This window comes from Leptonychotes weddellii, chromosome 3 (genome assembly GCF_054177405.1).
Source record: "Leptonychotes weddellii isolate Sample4059 chromosome 3, ASM5417740v2, whole genome shotgun sequence".
Classification (NCBI taxonomy): Eukaryota; Metazoa; Chordata; class Mammalia; order Carnivora; family Phocidae; genus Leptonychotes; species Leptonychotes weddellii.
Window position 1 is genome coordinate 112,560,050 of NC_138371.1, and position 21,977 is coordinate 112,582,026.

At 41.8% G+C, this 21,977-nt stretch overlaps 1 protein-coding gene across 1 annotated transcript in view; it reads left to right on the plus strand.

Annotated features, from left to right (window-relative positions):
- Window positions 1-21,977, plus strand: part of FRY (FRY microtubule binding protein) — a 241,551-nt gene that overhangs the window by 194,652 nt on the left and 24,922 nt on the right. Inside the window, exons 45-52 of the mRNA XM_081815497.1 lie at window positions 1,101-1,175; window positions 3,422-3,592; window positions 9,312-9,512; window positions 10,052-10,213; window positions 12,897-13,063; window positions 14,705-14,894; window positions 19,814-19,963; window positions 21,077-21,175. Of these exons, the coding sequence (XP_081671623.1) occupies window positions 1,101-1,175; window positions 3,422-3,592; window positions 9,312-9,512; window positions 10,052-10,213; window positions 12,897-13,063; window positions 14,705-14,894; window positions 19,814-19,963; window positions 21,077-21,175 (1,215 nt within the window). The remainder of the gene's footprint in view (window positions 1-1,100; window positions 1,176-3,421; window positions 3,593-9,311; window positions 9,513-10,051; window positions 10,214-12,896; window positions 13,064-14,704; window positions 14,895-19,813; window positions 19,964-21,076; window positions 21,176-21,977) is intronic.

The window sequence follows — 21,977 nt, forward strand, 5'->3', positions numbered from 1 at the left end:
CTGGAAAAGAGAAGAAAACTATCCATCCCAGTTCCAGGTTCCTCTACATTGATTCCTTCCCACAATTGTAAAATGCCCACTAAAACTTAGGAAAATATTTTAGCAAATCTCTTGCCATTCACCCACATCAAGGTCTTCCTGTCTTTGACCTTGAAAAGACACGGTATTGAGTGTCCCTTCTATAATTTTGGAAAGAAGAATGCAGTGAAGCCAAATTCCATTAAGAAAGAAAAGCTACGAGTGATATTGGCCTCCGAGCAGTCTCCACATTAACTTAAATCAGATTAAAAGGGAAAAAATCATTTTACAGAGTTAGGAAGATGGCTTTAGGAGCATTTCTGAAGTACATTAACATTTTTTAGGCCCTGGCTACTCTTCCTTTTCATTCTCAACTCACCAATCATCCTGAGATCTAGTTTATCTATGTCATTGGAAAATGTGACAAGTTTATAGAAGGATCTCCATGGGTAAGTGCCTAAAAATAAGGCTTGTGAAGAAAAGCAAAAGGAATTGAATCTGTTTAACTTCAGGAAGATTTAATATGGCTGGCAGATAATTGAATTTTTTAATTCTGTAGAAAGTAAAGTTATTCTCCCATTTGAGGAAAATAGATTTGTGCTGGAACATAATAGATTTAATTTAGGTGTAAGGAAAGCCTTGCTAATGCCGAAAGTTGTAACAGACAAGAAAAGATTATCAAGGGGAGTCAGGAGTGTCTGCTGAAGAACCCAGGGGCTGATTTTCACCCGCCCTCCATTGGGAAAACTCAGATCAGCACTGTCCAGTAGAAACATAATGTGTGTCTCATTTTAAACTAATAGTCGCCTTTTTAAAAAAAAAAGTAAAAAGAAACAGGTAAAATCATTTTTAATAACATATTTTATTTAACCTAAAACATCTCAAGTATTATTATTTCAATATGCAGCCACTATTTTGCAATTATTGAGATACTTTGCATTCCTTTTGTATATTATACGTCTCAATTCTTACTGGCCACATTTCGGGGGCCATAGTCAAATGTGGCTAGTGGCTTACAGTATTGGAACAGATTTGATCACAGGACCCCGTGATTAAAATGTATTTGTGTGTCTCTTTTCCAGAAGAGGACAAAAGAGAAGTTGGTGCACGTTCTTTCTCTGTGTGGCCAAGAAGTAGGATTAAGCAAAAATCCATCAGTAAGTTCTGTCATGTATCACGTGTATGTTGACACCATATCTTTTTTACCTTTGATCTTTTTTAGCTTTAGAGAAGTCTGCTATGAATTACAGGTATGATATCCACCATCTAGATCAAGCCTGTAGATTATTTCTCTCCACACTATGATTTTTAATCTCACTTAGTTCAGAAACAATGAATGGCTGTTTCCTCCAGTTTGTCTGCAAATAAATATTCAGTTGTTTTCATTGTTTAAAATTTCTTGGATTTTTTTTTTTATAAATATGCTCAGACGTCCTTATTTATGACTCTCTCCTGCACCACGATATTTAATAAACATTCCTTTGGGGTGTAATTTTACTCTGTGTATGCATGCCTCTTCCTGTGATGTCATTATTTTATGCACAATAGGGATGGAAATAACGATATATCATTATGGGATTTTTTTCTCTTATAAACATCCGCTGATGTTACAGTTAAAACAGAACAACAACATGCCATTGGGTTTTGGAATAAATAAATAATCACAGCATTAGGACTGAAGCTAATTTTGAAAATTCAAGTTGTCTATGAGTCTACTGTAGCCAAAGCAATAAAAATCTCAGGGTCTGGTTTCACTGGGCATTTTTATTTCATCCGTATCTCAGCATCTTTGTTATCAACAAAAAAATAAATAGCAAACTAAATAATTTCCCAAATAAAGTAAGAATTAGCAAACAGTTGCTCCAGGGAGCTGTCTTTTAAATCTCAAAATGTATCTACTAGTGTAGTTAATGAGCAGATGAAATGTTGGAGGCTCATATATTCTCACGCAAGCGCAGTTTGGTGTTTTCTTATCTGGGAAATGCGCCCCAGCCAGCCAGCCAGCCAGCAGCTAAGCTCGGCTTCCACTGAAGTCACCTTTTTAGTGTTATTGATCACTGGGTTTGTTGCTGCTCTGGTGACATTACCGAGGGCAGAGGGGATGAGGGGAAAGTGGCAGGGGCAGGCGGAGGGAGAGGGAAAGAGCACTTTGCCTTTGCAGGGCTCCTGGGTGGCTCAGTCAGTTAAGAGTCCGACTCTTGATGTCAGCTCAAGTCATGATCTCAGGGTCGTGAGATCAAGCCCCGCTTCAGGCTCCACGCTCACTGCAGAGTCTGCTTGAGGATTCTCTCTCCCTCTCCCTCTGCCCCTCCCCCTGCTCACATCCTAGAAATAAGTAAATAAATAAAATCTTTTTAAAAATCTTATTGATCACTTTATTTAATATCAATCTATGTTCAGGAAAGGCTGGATAGCAAAACATTTAGGTTCATTTGCAGTTTCTTTCTTTTTTTTTTTTAACAGATTTTATTTGTCAGAGAGAGAGCACGCACAAGCAGGGGAAGTGGCAGGCAGAGGGAGAAGCAGGTTCCCTGCTGAGCAAGGCACCCAATGTGGGAATCGATCCCAGGACCCTGGGATCATGACCTGAGCCAAAGGCAGATGCTTAACGACTGAGCCACCCAGGCATCCCTCATTTGCAGTTTATTTCTGTAAAGTTCTAGTAAATGTCCCGGTGGAAAGAACCTAAACACAAAAGACAGTTTTAAGATATTAACATACAAAAGATCTTAATAGGGGAAAAAATGTTTTGTTCTGTTTATATCAACAGGAAAGGAATTTAGGTATAAATTACGAGCATGGCTACTCACATACTCGTCTGTAATTCAAATGAGCAAGGACTGTACTTTCTGGCTTCTGTTTCTTTATCAGTTCCTGGTTTATCTCTGAAAGGGTTAAATTCTTTGCTCTCACAGGTTATTCTACAGGTATCAGTAGTCCTTAAAATATTATGTGCTCATATGTTTGTAAAGTGTATGTGCATATGTACAATTTCTAACCTCCGTTTAGAAACAGTGGAAAATTTCTTGGCTGCCCTAGTTTGTGAACACATGCTCAGTTGTCACACACACACACACACACACACACACACACACACACACACACACACACACACACACACACACACACCCACCCCCCCCCAGGTGGGATCCAGTCTTCGTCCGTTAAGCAGCAGCAATGTGACTTGAGCATTTTCCTCCTGCGTGAACTTGTGTCTTTGCAATGAGTTTAATCTGAAGGCACCTGTCCAACATAAATAATAAAAGAACATTCTAAAAATACCCACTTAAGGAATTAGGTGTGTACTGGAAATAGAGGGCCATGAAGAGCCAATTGCAGTTTTTGTAGCACAAACAACCGACGGGAGGACGGTCTCTCAGGAGAGGACTCTTGTGATTCTTAGGTGATTTTTTCATCGTGTGGGGATTTGGATCTGCTTGAGCACCAGACGAGCTTGGTGTCTTCTGAGGACGGCGCCCGAGAGCAGGAGAACATGGATGACACAAACAGCGAGCAGCAGTTTAGAGTCTTTAGGGACTTCGATTTCTTAGATGTGGAGCTGGAGGATGGAGAGGTACAGTATATTCTCTGTAAAAAATAACCCACTCAGCCTTTCCTCGACTAACGAAAACAGTTTCTTTTTACCCGCTAAATGATGAGGTTTTATAGCAGAGTCTTTAATTGGAAAGCTGTACACTTTATTTTGAATCAACTTATTCAAAGTACAGCAGCTTAACTTTGGCAAAAGTTACCACACCCTTCCTGTCTGAGTCCACAGCATAAACTGCCAAGTTATTTCTAAATGGCAAAGATCTGACGTTTAATGACCACACAAAGACTGTGTGTGTGCGCAGTACAAAGGTGAACTTAAAAAAAAAAAAAATCACAAAAACATTCAAGTTCTGAGCCTGTTCACTGGTGCCTGGGTAATACATGCTAAGCATCTAATTATTTTAAAAGTGAAATTACTCGATGACTTCAAAGCTTGCCTGCTCCAACAGGAGACAGGAGTCTGAGGGCTCCAGCATCCTTGTGCCGTTTGATGAAATCATTACAACTTGAAACAAGAGAGAAGGCACGTAAGAGCTCTGGGCTCTGCTCTAGGTTGGTAGCTAGTGTTCCCAGCACCTGGAGCAGCTGAATTCATGTCTCAGCCGGCAAATGCAGATTCGTGGATTTGAATGATAATTATGGTAATAGGATGCTTTCTGTTATGAATCATGGTTTTGAAAACCGGGATTGGAAGGAGGGGCATCAGTCTGACCCTCTCATTTCCAGCTGGGGGTAGTCTCTGCCTCGTGGAGGAAAACAAAATTGACTGATGGGAGGCTGGCATATGTAAACATGCCTGGTACCGCACTGGCTCACAGTGTTCCTTAACACACTGGAGTTCACGTTTAGCTAAATGCACTGATTTTCCCAGACAGAGAAAGGGCTTTCTGCCAGTCTTACATTTAAAATGGAGGCCCCTCTTCAAAGGGATCCCGTGATGGGTAGGCACCTCCTGACTTACCTATAAACTTGTGAGAAATGGTGCTTCCGGTAGCAGCTCACCTTCCCTAAAAGGATATGATTGCGGACCAGTCATCTTATGTCGAGGCAAGGCCAAGGAGCTATGGCCTAGCCTGGATGTCTGCGGAGAATTATGTCCTCAGAATGAAGAATGTTTTCTTTACCTGTTCTTTCTCTAGAGAGCGCCGAATCCTAACCACTAGACCACCAGGGAGGCTCCTGTTCTTTCTCTAGAAAACAAGTTGAGCGGACCCAGTCCTTAAAGCATCTTTAAAATAAGTGTCAGCTTTTCACCTTGCATTATTCTAGAACCTGTAACAAGGATTGCAGAGTTTTCTGACTGTTAACCTTAATGAGTAATAGAGAAAATCAATCACTAAGTGGAGTGAGGACTGTTTTAAAAAGTCTAAACCAAAATAAAACCGTTTAGAATACTTTCAAAATGTCTCTGAGCCAGAGCTATAGGGAATGTCCGAAGATTAGCTCCCTGATCTGGGCCACTGACCTAATCTTTGTTCTTAGGCTAGAATTCAAGCTTAGGCACCCTCTTTACTCTGGAAGTTAAAATAAGGAGGGAAAATAAGGAAGAAAGAGAAGTATTATTTTCTAGTCTCAGCCAAAAGGAAAAAAAAAAAATGTGTTATGGGACGTGACCTTGCAGGAGTGATGTAAAGTAGAGGAATCAGACACAGTTTCAGAAAAACTAACAAATTTAATTTCTATCAGAACAAAGGAAGGAAAATCGGAGGTGGCTCTCACTTGAAAATAAATATTATACTAATGTTTTTCAGGGACAATAAATAATGAATACTTCCTCTCCCTTCTAGTGTTCCTAGCAGACAGGAACCTCAAAATCATAGTGATCATTTTATCTTATTCAATTAAGATTTTATAAGAAACTTCAGAGTGTGAGAGTATCTATTCCATCCAAATAAAATAAACTATCTGAGAATGTTTTGCTACTTCTCAATAAGATTATAATAAGGGATTCTAGCAAGTTTACCAAGTGCTAGAGTAAAAATGCCCGAGCTTTAGTCAGGCAGTCCAACTTGGAATTTCACCTCTGCCACTGACAGAGCTTTATGCCCTGAAACGTGGATGCAGTTTCTCTTGACTTCCTCATCTGTTAAATGGGTTTGGTAATAACTGCTTATCAAGTTGATGCTGGGACTAAGATAGCCTCTGCCGAGTGTCAGGCATGCAGCAGGCAGCCCTTTGTACTGTCATTGGTGAATAATTTCAGCATATTCTCATCTGAGAAAGCCAAGCTCATCTGGCGTCTAGAGCAAAACACAATTATCAAAAAAGAAAGACAAGGTTTTGTTTTGTTTTTTTTATGTCTCTTCCTTTTCATTAAATAGTCTCCGAATTTACTGCCTCCTCTCTGTAACAGTTTGCCTTGGAACTTTTCAGGATCGTTAAAAGGTGCCATGTCCTGGCTATTAATTGCACATCAGCAATGAACACACCATGACCACAAACACTTTAGTCTTGTGAGATGGATCAGGTGATGCCACCTTTTCTTTTTCCCCCAGTGGATGACCCTCATTCGTTTTCTCACTAAGTTGAACAATTTTCTCACAAATAAAAATTTAAGCATCCGCCCTCCCTCTTCCCCCAAAAAAGTGTTGAGCAGAAGCTGCCAGTCCCTGAAGTGGCAAGCTATTTCAGAAATTGTTTTTATGATTTGTTACCCCAGCTGCACCATCCACCCCCAAAAGGGTTCGAACTTCCTGGTGTTTGATACTGATTTCTCTCTTTGGGGGTTTATATATCTTCACCATTTTTTTTAAAGTCACATCTACTGAAGGCTATATCGTTGGCCCTGTGTATTGCTGTTGTGTTAAAACTAAGATGAATGCACTTGAGTATCTTTAATATAATTGTTTTAAATAGACCTCTTATTTGTTTTTCTGTCCAATCTGCTACCCAGGAACTTCAGGTAAGATGATGCTATCTTTAATTCAGATACGCTAAGTAGATGTTTTGCATCATTGCAGACTTATAACAACATAATTGCTTTTTTCCTCCCTTCTAGCGTATGTATGCCTATTTGCGTGCATATTTACATTAAGGTCTGTGTGATACAAGGAGGATTTTTCTTTATTGCTCCAGTATGGAAATATTTTCTAAACTATAAATACAAGATAGTTTTAAAATCCTGGTATGCCTACTCTAGAAGTCGCAGAAGTCTATCTCTTGAGCGAAAGTGAGGTTTTAAATATGATCTATGGAAATCTTACAATTTCTGAGAAGGCAGCCGTCCAGCTGGATTGGTTCTGTTGTTAAATCCTCTTATTAAAAGTGAAGCCAACGAGCCGCACCTAACAATATACCACCAACACTTCCAATCAGATCCTTTCCAGGCATTAGGAGCTCTCTCTGTATGGCAACTATATAAAGTTTCATCCAAATGAGAACATTTCTCAAGTAAAAGGGTGTGCTAATAATAACTGCACGTAGACAACAGGCAGAAGCCAGGGCCATCATGGGCAAACTGACCTATGAGCACCTTACTCTATCTGTGTCGTGTCAGACTTACTCTGAGAAGGTGTATATTTGAGGAAATACATTTTGACCACACTGCACCTACATTCTTTCAACAATAATCCTTACTTGACAGAGTTCTAGTATGGAAAAAAAATTATTTCAAAGAATATTATTTCTAACATTTCTAGAATGTTCAGTCACAAATACTTTCTCATCTCAGTACAAATCCTGAGTAGTTATTTAAGTTTGATAACTGACAGATGCAGATTGTCTTGAATAATTAGCCATCTCCTAAATTTCTCACATGTAGAAAATCTGACATAATCAGTAAAACACTGTTTTGACTTTTGACCACGTAGGTTGGCTTTTAATAACCACACACTTGAACTTGAGCTAGACTATAGATACCCATACTATCTTCAGCCACTACCAGGGAAACAGTTTCAACACCTTCGTCTCTGATGGAGCTCAGAGGTGCAGTCATATCACTAGGAACAGCGATCCATGCCCAGGGTAGCACTCCCTCACCTAGACGTCTGTATTTCTCTCATGGTTCTTCTCAGGTTCAGCATGCGAGACTTCCAGAACTGTTGCCTAAGATAGTTCATCCAACCCATTCACTGATTTGGTGCAAGAGAATCAACTTTAGGAATTAGGTTTTATATTCATATTTGGATATTTCTCCCAGTAGTTTGCATGTTCTTCTTTTTCTCTGTATTCTTATTCTTTTCATCTTTTTAACTTCTTCACACATTGCATTTTCTTTTTCTTTCCAGAACTCTTGCCTTTTCCACATTTTTCTTTCAGTTTTTCACGGAAATAGCTATTTTAAAATCCCAGCAAAACAGTTAATCTTTTCCACTAGGAAAAAAATTATTTGGTGACAGTTTATCATAGCAGATACAGATAAAGGTATAGATAACAGACAAAATAGCAGATGCAGCTACTCTGTATAATCACACAGCCCTAAGAACAATCATAAACATCATACATGGGGATAAATCATGATAATAATTTTCGTATCAGATCCAGAATGTGTTTAGGATTCTTACCTATTGCCTTCTGCCATGAATAGCCAAAAAAGACTTCAGAAAAGTTAAAGCATCTGTTATATGAGAGATCTAGGAGAATGGCAAGTTTTGCTTCATTAGGATCCAGAAGAAATAGATCCTTAAACCAAAGGAAGATTAATAAATTTAAAGGTCATAATTTTAGAAGTGATTTTACATCTCTCATATTATATGATTATGCTACTCACTGAGCTCTCACCAGAAAAAGTTATTTTATTTCAGCGAACCATCAGACAGTGTTTCAAATGACTTCTAAATGAAAGGATTCTGGGCTAGATTTTGTTCAGATTACCCATCTATATAGGTTAAAACTTGCTCATCAAGGGGCTGGGTATTATTTCTCTTCCTTTATCCCTGTTTTAACAGAGAGGAAAAAATAAAACCCAAATTACTTTCTAGGAAAGATTTTTTTGTCGGACAGATACACTTATTTAACATCAGATGGTCAGTAGAGAAAGTCTGGGATACAACGAGAAGCTTTAACACCTGCATTGCCACTTAGCCCAGGTCTCAGAAATGAAAAGGTACAAGGCAGCATTAGTGCTTGGTACCAAGTCAACCATTTCAGGTCCAGGAAAGCAACTGTTTTCTATGTTGGGACAATTATTTAAAGATGAGCCTAAAGCAAAAGTTAAGCCGTTCTGCTCTGGCCTGTGCATAGTGCATGATCCATCAGACTTCGCCCAGCTGCTCTCAGATATTCTTTTAACTCTGCATTTGATCTGCGAAAACCGCTGTAGCAGGAACAGGCTGGAATGTTTACCTAATACTCTTCTACTTAATACCCGAAGGATGTGGAATGTGTTACAGCATAGCTCCTATTTTTTCTCCTTCCGAAGAAAACAGTACTAAGTGGGCCGGGGAGGGGCCTCACCTCTTTGGAGGTTGTTTTAATAGAAATGGTCTCTTCCTTAAAGATTTTTGGAAACCTAGATCATTACAGAGTTGACCAAAGTCACCTTTTAAAAAACATGGTATTACCCACCAGGCCCAAGAGAAGTGTGTAATCACTTCTGCCTATGATTCAATATGCATTTAGGTGAAAATATTATGCTTTACTACCTTTCACATCACGTAAACAAAATGTCTGGTACCAAAGTAGATGAGAGCTTGGAAATTCATAATGAAAGCATTTATTTCTAAGCTATGACTAATTAAATGTGTGAAGGTGTGAGTGCAGGAAGATTCTGGCATAAAAACCAGATGATGGTGTGATTTCAGGGTGAGAGTATGGACAATTTCAACTGGGGAGTGCGCAGGCGTTCTCTGGACAGTTTGGACAAGTGTGATATGCAGCTTCTGGAGGAGCGCCAACTTTCGGGAAGGTCTCCCAGCCTAAATAAAATGAACCACGAGGACTCCGATGAATCCTCCGAAGAGGAGGACCTCACAACCAGCCAGATCCTGGAGCACTCCGACCTAGTAAGTGGGACCACCTTCCTGCCATGGGAAACGGGAGGTTTATTTTTGTAATTGAAGCAGGAGCGTGGTTTCCAGTTGTCGCTAAAGAAACTTTGCACAGCTGCTAAACTAACACCTGAAATATCAGGTGGTGTCTAACTGACGGTGACAAGCCTCTTGTCTATAGGTTGCAACCGGACACAGATGCTCGGGTGTTTGTTAGAAGCCTTGAACACCATCAGATCCGTTAAGGCCTGGACTTTTCCTCAAATAACTTTTATGAGGCTGGAATCTTTTAACAGACATCTGAAGTTTTAGGAAATATAACAGACATTTGGATGTGGTTATCTGCAAATATAAGCGTTCATGTTTTAGAGTTCTGCGCCCTAATGCCCTACACCAGCTGCTGGGTTTAAGTTCCAGTAGTGAAATATGCACGTTAAATAATATCTGTCACCCAACAACAAGCTCGGGCAATGGTTTGTACTCTTACATAAAGGATCATTTGAGCTTTTTAAGAAACTCCACACTGGGTTTTATTTGCTTTGCTTTCTCTACAGATCATGACTCGCTCCCCTTCTGAGGAGACTAATCCCATGGAATCGCTCACCACAGCCTGTGACATGACCCCGGCTGACTCTCATTCCTTTAACACCAGAATGGCTAGCTTTGATGCGTCTTTGTCCGATATGAATAATCTGCAGATTTCTGAGGGCTCCAAGGTGAAGAGATTTTGGCAATTATGATTGTAGTTTTCTTAAAGAAAAAGTACTTCCAATTTTCTGAGAAATCTTAGGGGGCTCTAAGTGGAGGGACTGTATCTTTTTTCTTTCTGACTTTTTTGAAATAATTGAATTTGTGCACCTGAGCCTATGTTTTGAAGTTGTTTTACCCTCACAAATGAGCAGCCATCTTCTTGGTGGTTCAAAGAGATTCACTTTGAGGTCTTATTCAAATGAGACATTTTGCATTTTCCATATAGCAGGAACACTGCTGATTAATGGCAAAACAAATCGATGTATGTCTGAGATTGCTGTGACTTGGAAACTGCTGTTCTTTGTCATGACTTTTATAAAACAATATGCTAAGTGAGGTGTGGGTGTCTGCATGTACTTGGGGAAATTTTTTCCTATGTAGGAACCAGTTAGACAATTTGTACATTGACTCCATTCTGGCCTTTTGGCATACTATTGGAATTTTCAGTGTTAATCACAATATTATGCCAGATTTAAACAAAACCGTCCTAGCCAGACAGAGGAGAAAAGTAAGTAACGGATATAATTTTCTTATTTAAAAAGTCAGGGCTTTAAAAAGCTAACAATGTATATTTCGTTTTTTGTTAATTTTTAATCCTAATCCTAAAACTATCCACTTCCATACTGTGTTCACATAAGTGCCCACATATGTGCCCCTTAATATAGAATTTTATTTTCTTATGTTACAAATACCAAAATAGCCTACTGCTGTTGGTAGTAGGTGTCCTTTATCCTGAGTTTGCTGTGGTAGTATAAGTTTGAAAGAGAAAGTTATAAAGTAATTTTTAAAATGTATAAAAGTATATTCTTTCTGATACTTCTAATGGAAAAAAATATAATAACTGGCTGTTGTGTACTCTTTTTACAGTGCACTTTAAACAGATCTGAGGTCCAGGTACTTTAAACCAAGGACAGCCAACCAAATCGCAATCACTTAAAAATGTTGAAGCTTAAAGAATTATTTCTAAGAGAGCCTCAGTGCAAAAGGACTACAGTCTGGATTCTCAGAGTCAGCAGAGTCCCTTTTATAGCCAAAAAAGGTGCAGAAAGAAAAGAAACTTGTCTGAGATTAAAATGCCAGAATCCTAAGATTAAGAAATTAAATCTCATGGGAAGGACATCACAAAATAAATGTGAATTATTAGCATTTGCTATTTCTCAGTCTTACCATAGTCATTCTCTCAATTTTTCTGTTTTGATTGCCAAGTTACACAGATTTCTCATAGAAAGCACTACCTGAGTGGTAATATACTTAGGAACTCACGCAGGAATCATCTAATTTGATCAAGGAAAAGCTAAGTCTAATTTCTGAAAGGCTCTCTCTGTTTTCCTCCTGAGCTGAGTTTCTGCAATGTGCGATATAGCCGTGATGTTAGAAAGGGAAAATAAAGGACATTTTTGTGAGAACCCAACCCTCCCCTAATAGATTAGGTTTATGTACACTAATGACCCAGACCAGTCACCGGCAGCCAGTCTCGTTGGCACCACTGTAGTTTTAAAAAGCCGGAAAAAGCAGATATGGATAAGCCTCTGAAACTCAGTATTTATGAGCAACTTCTTCAAAGGCATGAGCTATCTTGTTTCCCTAACATATCTTTAAACACCCCTCTTAATTTCTTTATTGATCCTAGATTCAAAACACCAACTGGGTGGCCAGCCAGCAACCTGTGATAATGCTTGAATTCATATAGATTTCCTTTTTGCCTGGCTCTGGTTTTGTTTTAAGAAAATGACTCACTGAAACATGTGTGTGTGATGTCTTCCTCTCCTCTTCTGGTCTGTAACCCAGTTGCCTTCCTTCCTCTCATAAAGAACAGTCAGTTCTCCAGCTGAGTCCCCCTGGCCCACATTCAAACCCAGCCTCTTTTTCCATTGCACTAGCTCTGTCTCTCTCCTGCCCCTCGCTGATCCCAGCTCTGCCGACCTAGAGCCCTTGCATTTCGCTGCTCACTCTACAACAATGTGAGAGCAGCCTCTCCTATCCGTTATCTTCGGGGGGGTTCCAAGAGCAAAGCATGTATGTAAATGGGTCTTAGAGGATTTCCAGTATGAAAAGGCCTATCAACATGGCGGGCTCAGTGAACAACCGTGGACCACTCATGCACCCTGCAGGTTTATCTTGAGCATTTACTATATCAGCCACTGATGATTCTAAATTCCAGTTTCCATAGGTAAAGGAATTCTGTGTCAGAGTGTTCCCTCTGGATAGGCTCGCTTTAGAAGGCAAGTTTTGTACCGTGGAAAGAGCTCTAAATCCAAAGGCCCTGATTTATCTACTTGATGCCAGGCAAGTCCCTTTCCCACACATGAGTTTCCTGTAAAATGCGAGGGCTAGACCAAGGCGTCTCTGTGGTCTTTTCTAAGTTTAGCATTTATACTCCCATAATCATGGATCAAATATGACAATCTACTAAGAGCCTCTTTGGAAACTACTATAGGCAAGACTGAAAAGAAGGTAAAGAATGAACAGTGCTTCTGAGAATTCCTGAGTCCAGTTATAGAAAGTGACTGTTTTGTAGCCGGAAAATCAATGCCCCCGATTTCTATCACTCTAGGGATTGGTCTCTTTTATTTTCCCTTTAGTTGAATAGATTTCCCCAAATATATTCTTACAAGGTGGGGGGATGCTTTCCTCTCTTTCTTCTTCCAGGCTGAAGCCGTCCAGGAGGAGGAAGACACGGCCGTGCATGAGGACGATCTCTCCAGTTCTGTCAATGAACTCCCAGCAACCTTCGAATGCAGTGGTAGCTTCAGCCTGGATATGACTGAGGCAGAAGAAAAAGGCAATAGAGGACTGGACCAGTTTACTCTCGCTAGGTAAAGCAGCCCCTGGTGGGAACGAGCGGTGACAGCGTACCTGGCACATTGTATCACATTCACTGTATCTCAGGTGAAAGGTCACACGGCACAGCCGGGACCTCCTAATGAGGAGTCCGAATCAACTTCTGATTCCGAAGGCTCTCGGCTGGTCAGAGTCATCCGGCCTGGGTGCAGGGCCTGGTGTGGAACTGAAAGGGGTACTCAGGTAGTGACTCCTAAAAGCCGTAGAGTAACACAGAGTAACACCGAGCAACGTAAAGCCATAGAGTAACTCAAAAGCCAAAGAGGGGCCTGGGGACACGGTCCAAGCCTTGCAAGCTTTGAAGATAAGCAAGACTGGCAAACCTTGGAAATGAGGAGTTCTCTCCACTCCGAGTTAAAAGACAAGAACAAGAGGCTCTTTAGAAGTTAAATACCTACTCTTTTTTTTAAGTGGGTGGCTTTCAGCCTGGTGGCTGATATTTCTGAGACTAGTGAGAGCTAGTCAGAGAACACGAATAGATGAAAATAGAGAGGAATAGATAAAAAACACTAATGCAGGGGCGCCAGGGTGGCTCAGTCAGTTGAGCGGCCGGCTCTTGATCTCAGCTCAGGCCTTGATCTCAGGGTTGTGAGTTCAAGCCCCACGTTGGGCTCCACACTGGGCATGGAGCCTACTTAAAAAACAAAACAAAAGAAAAAACCACACACACACACTAACGCAGTGTCTAGAAAAAAATCACAAGTGATAAGGCTAGAGATTTACTTCTAGAGAAGAAAGAATCCTAAAATCTCTCTTCTGAATGTGGACAAGAACTAAGGAGCTTTTGATATGGCCAGACAAAGACCTTCTGTTATGGTGAGCAGTATCTGTCCTTGGAAGGAAAAGCTGAAGGTAATAGTACCTACAGAAGAACCTGACCTTTCGCCTGTGGTCATTATCTTTCCTTTCTTCGTGGGGCTCCGTGTCTCTCACCCTGCGTTTCTATCCTTCCATTTCCTTTTCTCCCTCTACCCTCCCCTCCTGGGCATTCATGCATGTGCAGCCATTATACTCTCTCCCACAAAGCACATTTGGAATCTGAAAATCAGATTCCAAATTTGTGTTCTTTTTTTTTTTTTTAAAGATTTTATTTATTTATTTGAGAGAGAGAGAACGAGAGAGAGCACATGAGAGTGGGGAGGGTCAGAGGGAGAAGCAGACTCCCCGCCGAGCAGGGAGCCCGATGCGGGACTCGATCCCGGGACTCCAGGATCACGACCCGAGCCGAAGGCAGTCGCCCAACCAACTGAGCCACCCAGGCGCCCTCCAAATTTGTGTTCTAATGGTTCATGATGAAAGCTGAAAAGGCGCAAAAGTGCCAAAAGTAATGTTTCTCTGTCTGGGGAACGGCCGCTGGGAAAGCGAGAGCGCTCGTTGCTGGAGGCTCCGGGGGCGGGTCCCGACTCACTGTAAAAGAAGTCAGAAGGGGAGGAATCCCAGAAATTCTGGAGGTGAAAATTCTCTTTTCTAGATTCAGAAGAGAATGGCGAAGATCGGGGAGGGAGAGCTGAGTCCCCAAAGCAACCTCGCCGGGATAGCCGGCAGGGCCAGAGGGAGGCGACCCGGGAGAGGATGAGGACGGCACTTGTTGACAGGGTTGTCTTCCTCTTTCCCAGCTTTGGAGAAGGTGACAGGGGGGTCTCTCCCCCACCCTCGCCCTTCTTCTCGGCCATCCTTGCTGCATTCCAGCCGGCGGCCTGTGACGACGCAGAGGAAGCCTGGCGCAGCCACATCAACCAGCTCATGTGCGACTCGGATGGCTCCTGTGCGGTGTATACATTTCATGTGTTCTCCTCCTTGTTTAAGGTACGGGGCCCAGCGCCCCGAGGACTGCGTCTCCTAGCGGGGCCGGCTAGCTTCCGGTGGCGGGAGGCATGGTGGTTTCGTTCTGGGTTTGTACTCTTTTCTGCTCTGGGTACTCCTCAGTTGCCTCTGACCCCAGCCTTTCTTCTGTTTAACCGTAAATCTGCACAACCTTCCCAAACTGGTATTGCAAAGGCCTTGTCCCCCAAGGATGCAGTCCATGTGCTGTGCTGTTCACTTTTGCCGTTCTGGCTTTTGTGGATGTCATCCGTCCCAGGCAACCGTGACACCAGAACCATCAAGTGGTACCTTCTGCCAAGCCTGTCCTGCATCCCGTCTTTCCTCTTAGACACTTCCTCTGTCTCTCCTTTTTCTTCATTATTCGTGTTTAGCCTGTCGTTGTCTTTTCTCTCTTTTCCCCCGCATGAATTCCTTAAATGTGTGGTAGATGCTTCTGAACACGTGAACGGCCATACTTTGCTTAGTCCGGACTGGGTCTGCGCAAATTATAAACAGAGGCCCCTTCCTCCAGACCGGTGCGGTACCGAGTGTGGCCAGCAGAGGGCAGGCTGGCTCTCAGTCCCTCAGCCAGGCACCCGTGGCATCTTGCCCACGGCTCAATGTAGCAGTCTCTGCGAGGACACCTTCAGATTTCACTTGTTATCTCCAAACACACTTACAACAATGACTGAACCAAAGAGATGGAGGGAACTCGACTTCTGAGGGGTGCTTGAAGGTGTATTTTGATGCCTGCCTGTCTGTTGATGTGCAGATTCCTGTCAGTTCCTTCATGTATCCTGCTCTGAACTTTTACTCCAACTTTCATCAAATGATTGGTGGAGGTGGGAGGCAGCAAAAGAAGAGAAACACGGCTTTTTATGAAGAAACCCCGAAGGTCTTCTGTCAGCACTGGAGTTAACTGGCTGTGTGTGCTGTATTTGAAGGCGATCCTAAGAAAGTAGCAGGGCTGGGAATAATGCTCAGCCAGGAAGATGAGGTTATAGGTGAAGATCGACTGACACGGAAACATAGTTACCATAGAGTTTAAGAGAAAACTAGTTTTAAAAAACCAGTGTGTACAGTACTCCTCTTTTTTTTTTTTTAATATTCAGAAAATAGTGAAGATTATATACTAGCAGTTCACTGTAGTTTACTGAGGGTGATGAGACTATGGGTGTCTTTTTATCCCCCCTTCTTTTTACTTTCTTGCAAATTCCTATTTTCCTATAATGAAGATGCCTTTCTTTCAGCATTTTTTCTACACTTGTATTTGATAACCCACAAAACAGAATTGCCACTAATAATACAGGGGAAACATGGAAAGGGACAATGAGTTCCAGCCTCCAGTAGATGTGAGGGATGGGCGAGTGAATGGACAGACAAGGGTGGAACCCCCTTACACTGTTTTATAGGTTGAGTTCTGTTGAGTATTATCATGAGAGGGGACCATAACTTGGTTGGCCTGAGGGATGGGCCCACTCACTGAGTACCTTAAGAAGAGCCATGGCAGAAGGGAAAGGCAGGAAAATCAGGAAGTCTACTAAAAGTGGGATCATCTGCCTTAAAAAATTTCCAACCCAGGAAGCCGCAATTTAGTTACTATAAAAAGTAAAGTCTGGGGGCACCTGGGTGGCTCAGTCAGTTGGGTGTCTGCCTTCGGCTCAGATCATGATCCCGGGGCCCCGGGATCGAGTCCCGCATCGGGCTCCCTGCTTGGTGGGGAGTCTGCTTCTCCCGCTCCCTCTGCCTGCCGCTCCCCCTGCTGTAGCTCTCTCACCCATTTTTTTGAGAATTATATACCAGTAGTACTAATAGCTACAGTTTCAGTGTTATTGTGCTGCTCTCTGCCAACTTTTCAGTTGCCTTTCAGGGACATCTTTTAGAAAGTTGACTGGGCAAACTGAGGTTGTATCTGAGATTAACTGGAGGCTGGAGGGGCTGTTAGGCTTAAGAGAGAAAACAATTGTTTGCTGAGAGATAAGAACTCCAGAAACACTCTAACACTGAGCCAGATTGAAATGTTAAAACAAACCATGAGGAAGTTACCATTTGAGGCAAATTTACTTGTTGAGGATTTAGGAACAAAGTAATTTATTTTTAATATCATTCTGAAGTCTCTTTTAAAATAATGGTTAATGGTTAATAATTTAAGTTTGGCTGTTATAGTTTTTTTTTTTTTCTTATTATGGTCACTAGATTATCTGTGCTCAATTTTCGCATCCTGAGCAATACTTTTCCCTCTGCCCAGCATGGCCGTGTCCTCTTGGCCCTCAGCTGTACTCCCAGTGACACACAAACCCCTGATTGGAGCTCACTTCAGCAAATGAAGCCTTTCCTTCTTTCTCCCTGTCACCTGGGATCCCAAGCACATTGTGGTTCCATCTGTCATGCTTGTCACATTCTATGAGTATTACTTATTACCTGTTTCCCCCAGAGAGGGCAAGTAATGGTGTCTTAGGATAGCACAGTTGCTAACACACAGTAGGTGCTCAGTGAACATAGGACGAATGAATGGGAATCTTTTTTAGCAGAATTCTTAAACAGACATCTGACTTGATGACAGTAGACCAGCAGGTTGTCCCATGAGCTGGGAGGTGAGGCTGGGCCCTTGGGTAGGGGGCACGTTTGGGTTTGAACTTTATTTTTCCATTCATGTATTAGATTAATCCCTATGTAGCTTATCTGCAATAATAATCATACAAATGTGTACCTCTTATTTCAGTTTTTAATATTACATTTAGCCTTGGGGCACCTGGGTGGCTCAGTCAGTTAAGTGTCTGACTTTAGGTCAGGTCATGATCTCAGGGTTGTGGAATAGCACCCCTCATCGGTCTCCCTGCTCAGCAGGGAGTCTGCTTCTCTCTCTCCCTCTACTCCTCCCCCACTTGTGCTCTCTCACTCTCTCTCTCAAATAAATGAAATCTTAAGAAAACATATTACATTGAGCCTTAAGAACTTTCTCAACTGTTATCAAATGCTATGTGATTGAGAGCAATATGAGTCACAAAATAGGTATTAATACAATATGCTGGAAATGAAATACATTTCAGGCGTGCAGTCTGTTAAGCTGTTGTCATGTCCCCACCATGTCTGTTTATTGTTTTCCTACATTTTCCTGTGAGTCTGAAGGCCACATCTCCCTGTATTTAGTTGGATTTGGGAGGGGTAGAGAGGAGGTAATTGCCAAAATAATTTGGTTTTAAAAATGAGGAATTCATTTCTAATGGTCCAGCGTGGCCATCTTTCCAAGTGTCTCAGCCATCATATGTCCTTCCTGCTGCTCCTGGGTTAGGATGTCGTCATGGTATCACACAGTGCCTCCAAATTATGTGATGTGTTTATACGGAAGTCAGGTGAGGACGAAATGAGTGTATATCCCCTCAATATCACCTGCCTTTATATAAGAGGCTCTAAAGTTCCCTGATAGATAGCTTCCCAGACCTCACCTTATCCTTAGGTCAAATGGAAAGAACCCCAAACTCTTTGGGGACCTGAATCCTACTCGTGGTTCTGCCACTCAACTAGGTGTATGATGCTAGACATGGCATTTCTCGTTCTTTCTGCTCTAACATTCAGTCAAGTTTTTTTTTTTTATTTTTCCCTAACTGTACATAAAACTAACTTAGCCCCATAAAGACATATGTATGCTCTGCGTTATGCCAAAATTCTCATATATATGAAGTAAAAAATCATTAATATGCAACATGGTTGGCATTTCTCTAATATAAAGCATAAGGAATCAGCCTGCTGTTGTTGGGGGACATCTGCTTTCCTCACAATAGGGCAGAGAGGATTTCTCCTGGATTCGATTCCACAACTCAAAAGGTATGACATCTCTTTGAGGAAAGCCAGTGCCTAGGACTGGAATTATTTTTTGGTTAAATATTGTGTTCTTTTTGTTAAAGATACTGTGTGTTGGAAGCTTAAGGGCTAGAACATGTTTCCATTTTGGCGATGACACAGGCAGTGTGACTCAGATTCTTCCTAATTCTGGTTTTGTCCTCAGGCAGGATAGGAGAAACTAGCTCTTAGGAAGCTTTGTCGATTTGTGGAAGGAGGATGAGCTCTGGAGTCAGGCTCATCATTCCTCTGTGACTTACGAGCTGCATGACCTTAGGCAAGTCAGGTCTTAACCTTGACTTCTTTCCCTGGTTGTGAGGATTAATGAGTCAACATAAGCACCTATGGGACAGAGTTAGAGACACCAGAGCAGACACGCTCTCAGAGGGAGATATTATTCCAGACCCACATAGCATTTACTTCCACTTTCCAGAGGCTCAAATGGCACTATTTTGATGCTCTTTCTCAGGAAGCTGTGATCTTGGGGAACAGAAAAGCGTTAAATCTCATGACCTTTTCTAACTCGAGCACATTTACGTAATCTGAGTAATTTCTCACTGCTCTGACAAACAAGTGAGGAGGACTCAAGTTGCTGACCAGCACTAACCACCAGCAAAAAGAAAAGCACCATTTATTTAAAAGATTATAAGAGCATCCACACTCGGGCACCTGGGTGGCTCAGTTGGTTAAGCAACTGCCTTCGGCTCAGGTCATGATCCTGGAGTCCCTGGATCGAGTTCCGCATCGGGCTCCCTGCTCAGCTAGGAGCCTGCTTCTCCCTCTGACCCTCCCCCCTCTCATGTACTCTCTCTCATTCTCGCTCTCTCAAATAAGTAAATAAAATCTTTAAAAAAAAAAAAAGAGCATCCACACTCTGGGAAACAACACTTTAAGAAGAAATTTGGTCCACACTGGGTGATTATTTACTTAAGACCAACATGCACTCTACTCCCTATCTCCCCCGCCACCTCTACCTGAGGACCTACACTCATTTGATATTTTTATAAAGATTAAAAAATAGGTTTTTCTAGTGCATAAGTTAAAACTTGCCCTTTACAAATGGTAATTATTGTACCTTGCAGAATATTCAGAAAAGATTCTGCTTCCTAACCTGTGATGCGGCCAGCTACCTTGGAGACAATCTCCGGGGAATCGGGTCCAAGTTTGTCAGCTCTTCCCAGATGCTCACCTCCTGCTCTGAATGCCCTACACTCTTCGTGGATGCTGAGACCGTGAGTACCCCAGTCTCTGGCGGCAAATGGCCAGTGCAGCTTACTAAGGTGTGGAAATTCCGGGAAGCGTGCTTGTGTTGTGGTTTGTCTGAAAGATACTGTCAGTGTTTGTGAGAAGCGCCGTGTTGTGACATGACCCCCGAAGGCCTGAGTCTGCATAGTAATGACTGTACATTACCAGCCAAGGCCAAGTCATTTCAGAGAATCGGGAGAAAAATCGACCTCAGTGTTCCCTCCGTGTCCTTGGCACCTCGCTCCAATAACTCTGGCTTTGACAGCCATGAATAGGTGAGTGACCCCCCCCAGAGCTGACCTAACCTGTCCCCACGATGCCAGGTTGGCCAGCCAGATGGGGCTCCAGAGGCAATATGTCCTCACTTTGCTCACTCCCAAATCTCAGGTGGAGACTCATCGCCCTTGGAGGGATTCATCCAGCCCAAACAGCAAGTGATGAGTTTGAGAGTTGGTTAAAGCATCCTCTGGCTGACTGCCAAATCATGACTTTAGGAATATAACTCTAAGCCCGCATGACGGGTGAGCTCTTTGGGGGCTCATGCCCCCATGCATATCACACAACCATCTCATATGCTAATTCCTGAATTTAGAACCAACAACGGATGTGCTCTGATTTCAAAAGTCTCTGAAGAATTAGTCTTTCCAGGAACTTGGTGGTTAGCTACCTTGCAGCAGGGAATACAATAAGAGAAATCATTCTATATTAAAGGATTTAAAGTTCAGATTAACTATAAAATCAGTTCGAAAGTCTATTTGGAGGTCTGTCTTCACACTTTTTGGAATATTACTAGATGAAGATACTAGAGTTCATGCATAAAATGGAGATCTTTAACGTGAGCTCCTACAGACACTTGTTAAGACTTGAAAGTCTATACTGATATGGAAAAAACAATATTTTCATGGGAGATTTGGATTAGCGAGCTTGTATTCAATTGCCATTGTGGCTGATTGTGGAGCAAAATTACACGTTGCACAGCTTACTAAAAATGGACACTTTACATTATTTCTAAATATATTTCTCTTTTCTCTCTCTGTAGCCATGCCTGTGTCTAGTTATCTCTCTGATTGTTTTAATACAAATGACTTTCCTGTCTTTAGCTCCTTTCTTGTGGACTTCTGGACAAGCTCAAGTTCAGTGTTTTAGAACTGCAAGAATATTTGGATACCTACAACAACAGAAAAGAAGCCACTCTCTCGGTAAGTTTTTGTGTTTCTGTGCATATACATTCAGTTAAAATCAAATGAACCCCACCACTATGAGCCCTGGGGAGGTGTTGTGATTAATTTAAGATAGGATCTTTGGAAGAAGACAGATGTCATCTATTCCTCTGTTAGGGACTACAGTTCCAATTGAATAGTGGTAGAACTGTCAACAGTATGGATGATACAAAAATGATGTCTACAAATGAGAAGTCTTCAGCTTTCATTTTTATCCCCATAATTTCCCTACCCAGAAATTGGGAAGCATGAGTATCTGCTTGATATGTCTCCTTGTCAATGTCATTAACTTTTCTCAGAGATTTAATAAAATTGTTATTTATTTCCTTCCAGTGTTTGCCTTACCTGAACATAGATGGGGTGGATCTCGGCTCTCTCCTCTTAAATACTCTCAGTAGCTGCCTTTCCCTGACCTCATTGCTTCTCCTGGCCTCGACTCCTGCTCTTTACTCTTTTTTTTCCTTCATAGACCTAGACTGTAAAATATTAGAGACAGAAGTGATCCAGAAACCAGGCATGCAGACCCCTGATTTCTGACAAGTAATTGTGTGTAATATCTATGAGACACTTTTTATAATATGCCAAACACTATAGAAAAGACGTGAATTTTGAAATCAGATGGACATGGGTTCAAATCACAGTTCAGCTACTTAAGGGTTAGTGACCTTGGATAAGTTACTTACCTCCTCATCTCAGATTCGTCATCTATAAGACGGTGATAATAACTAATTTGCAGAATTGTTGTAAGGATATAACAATTATAATAGTCATAGTATATATC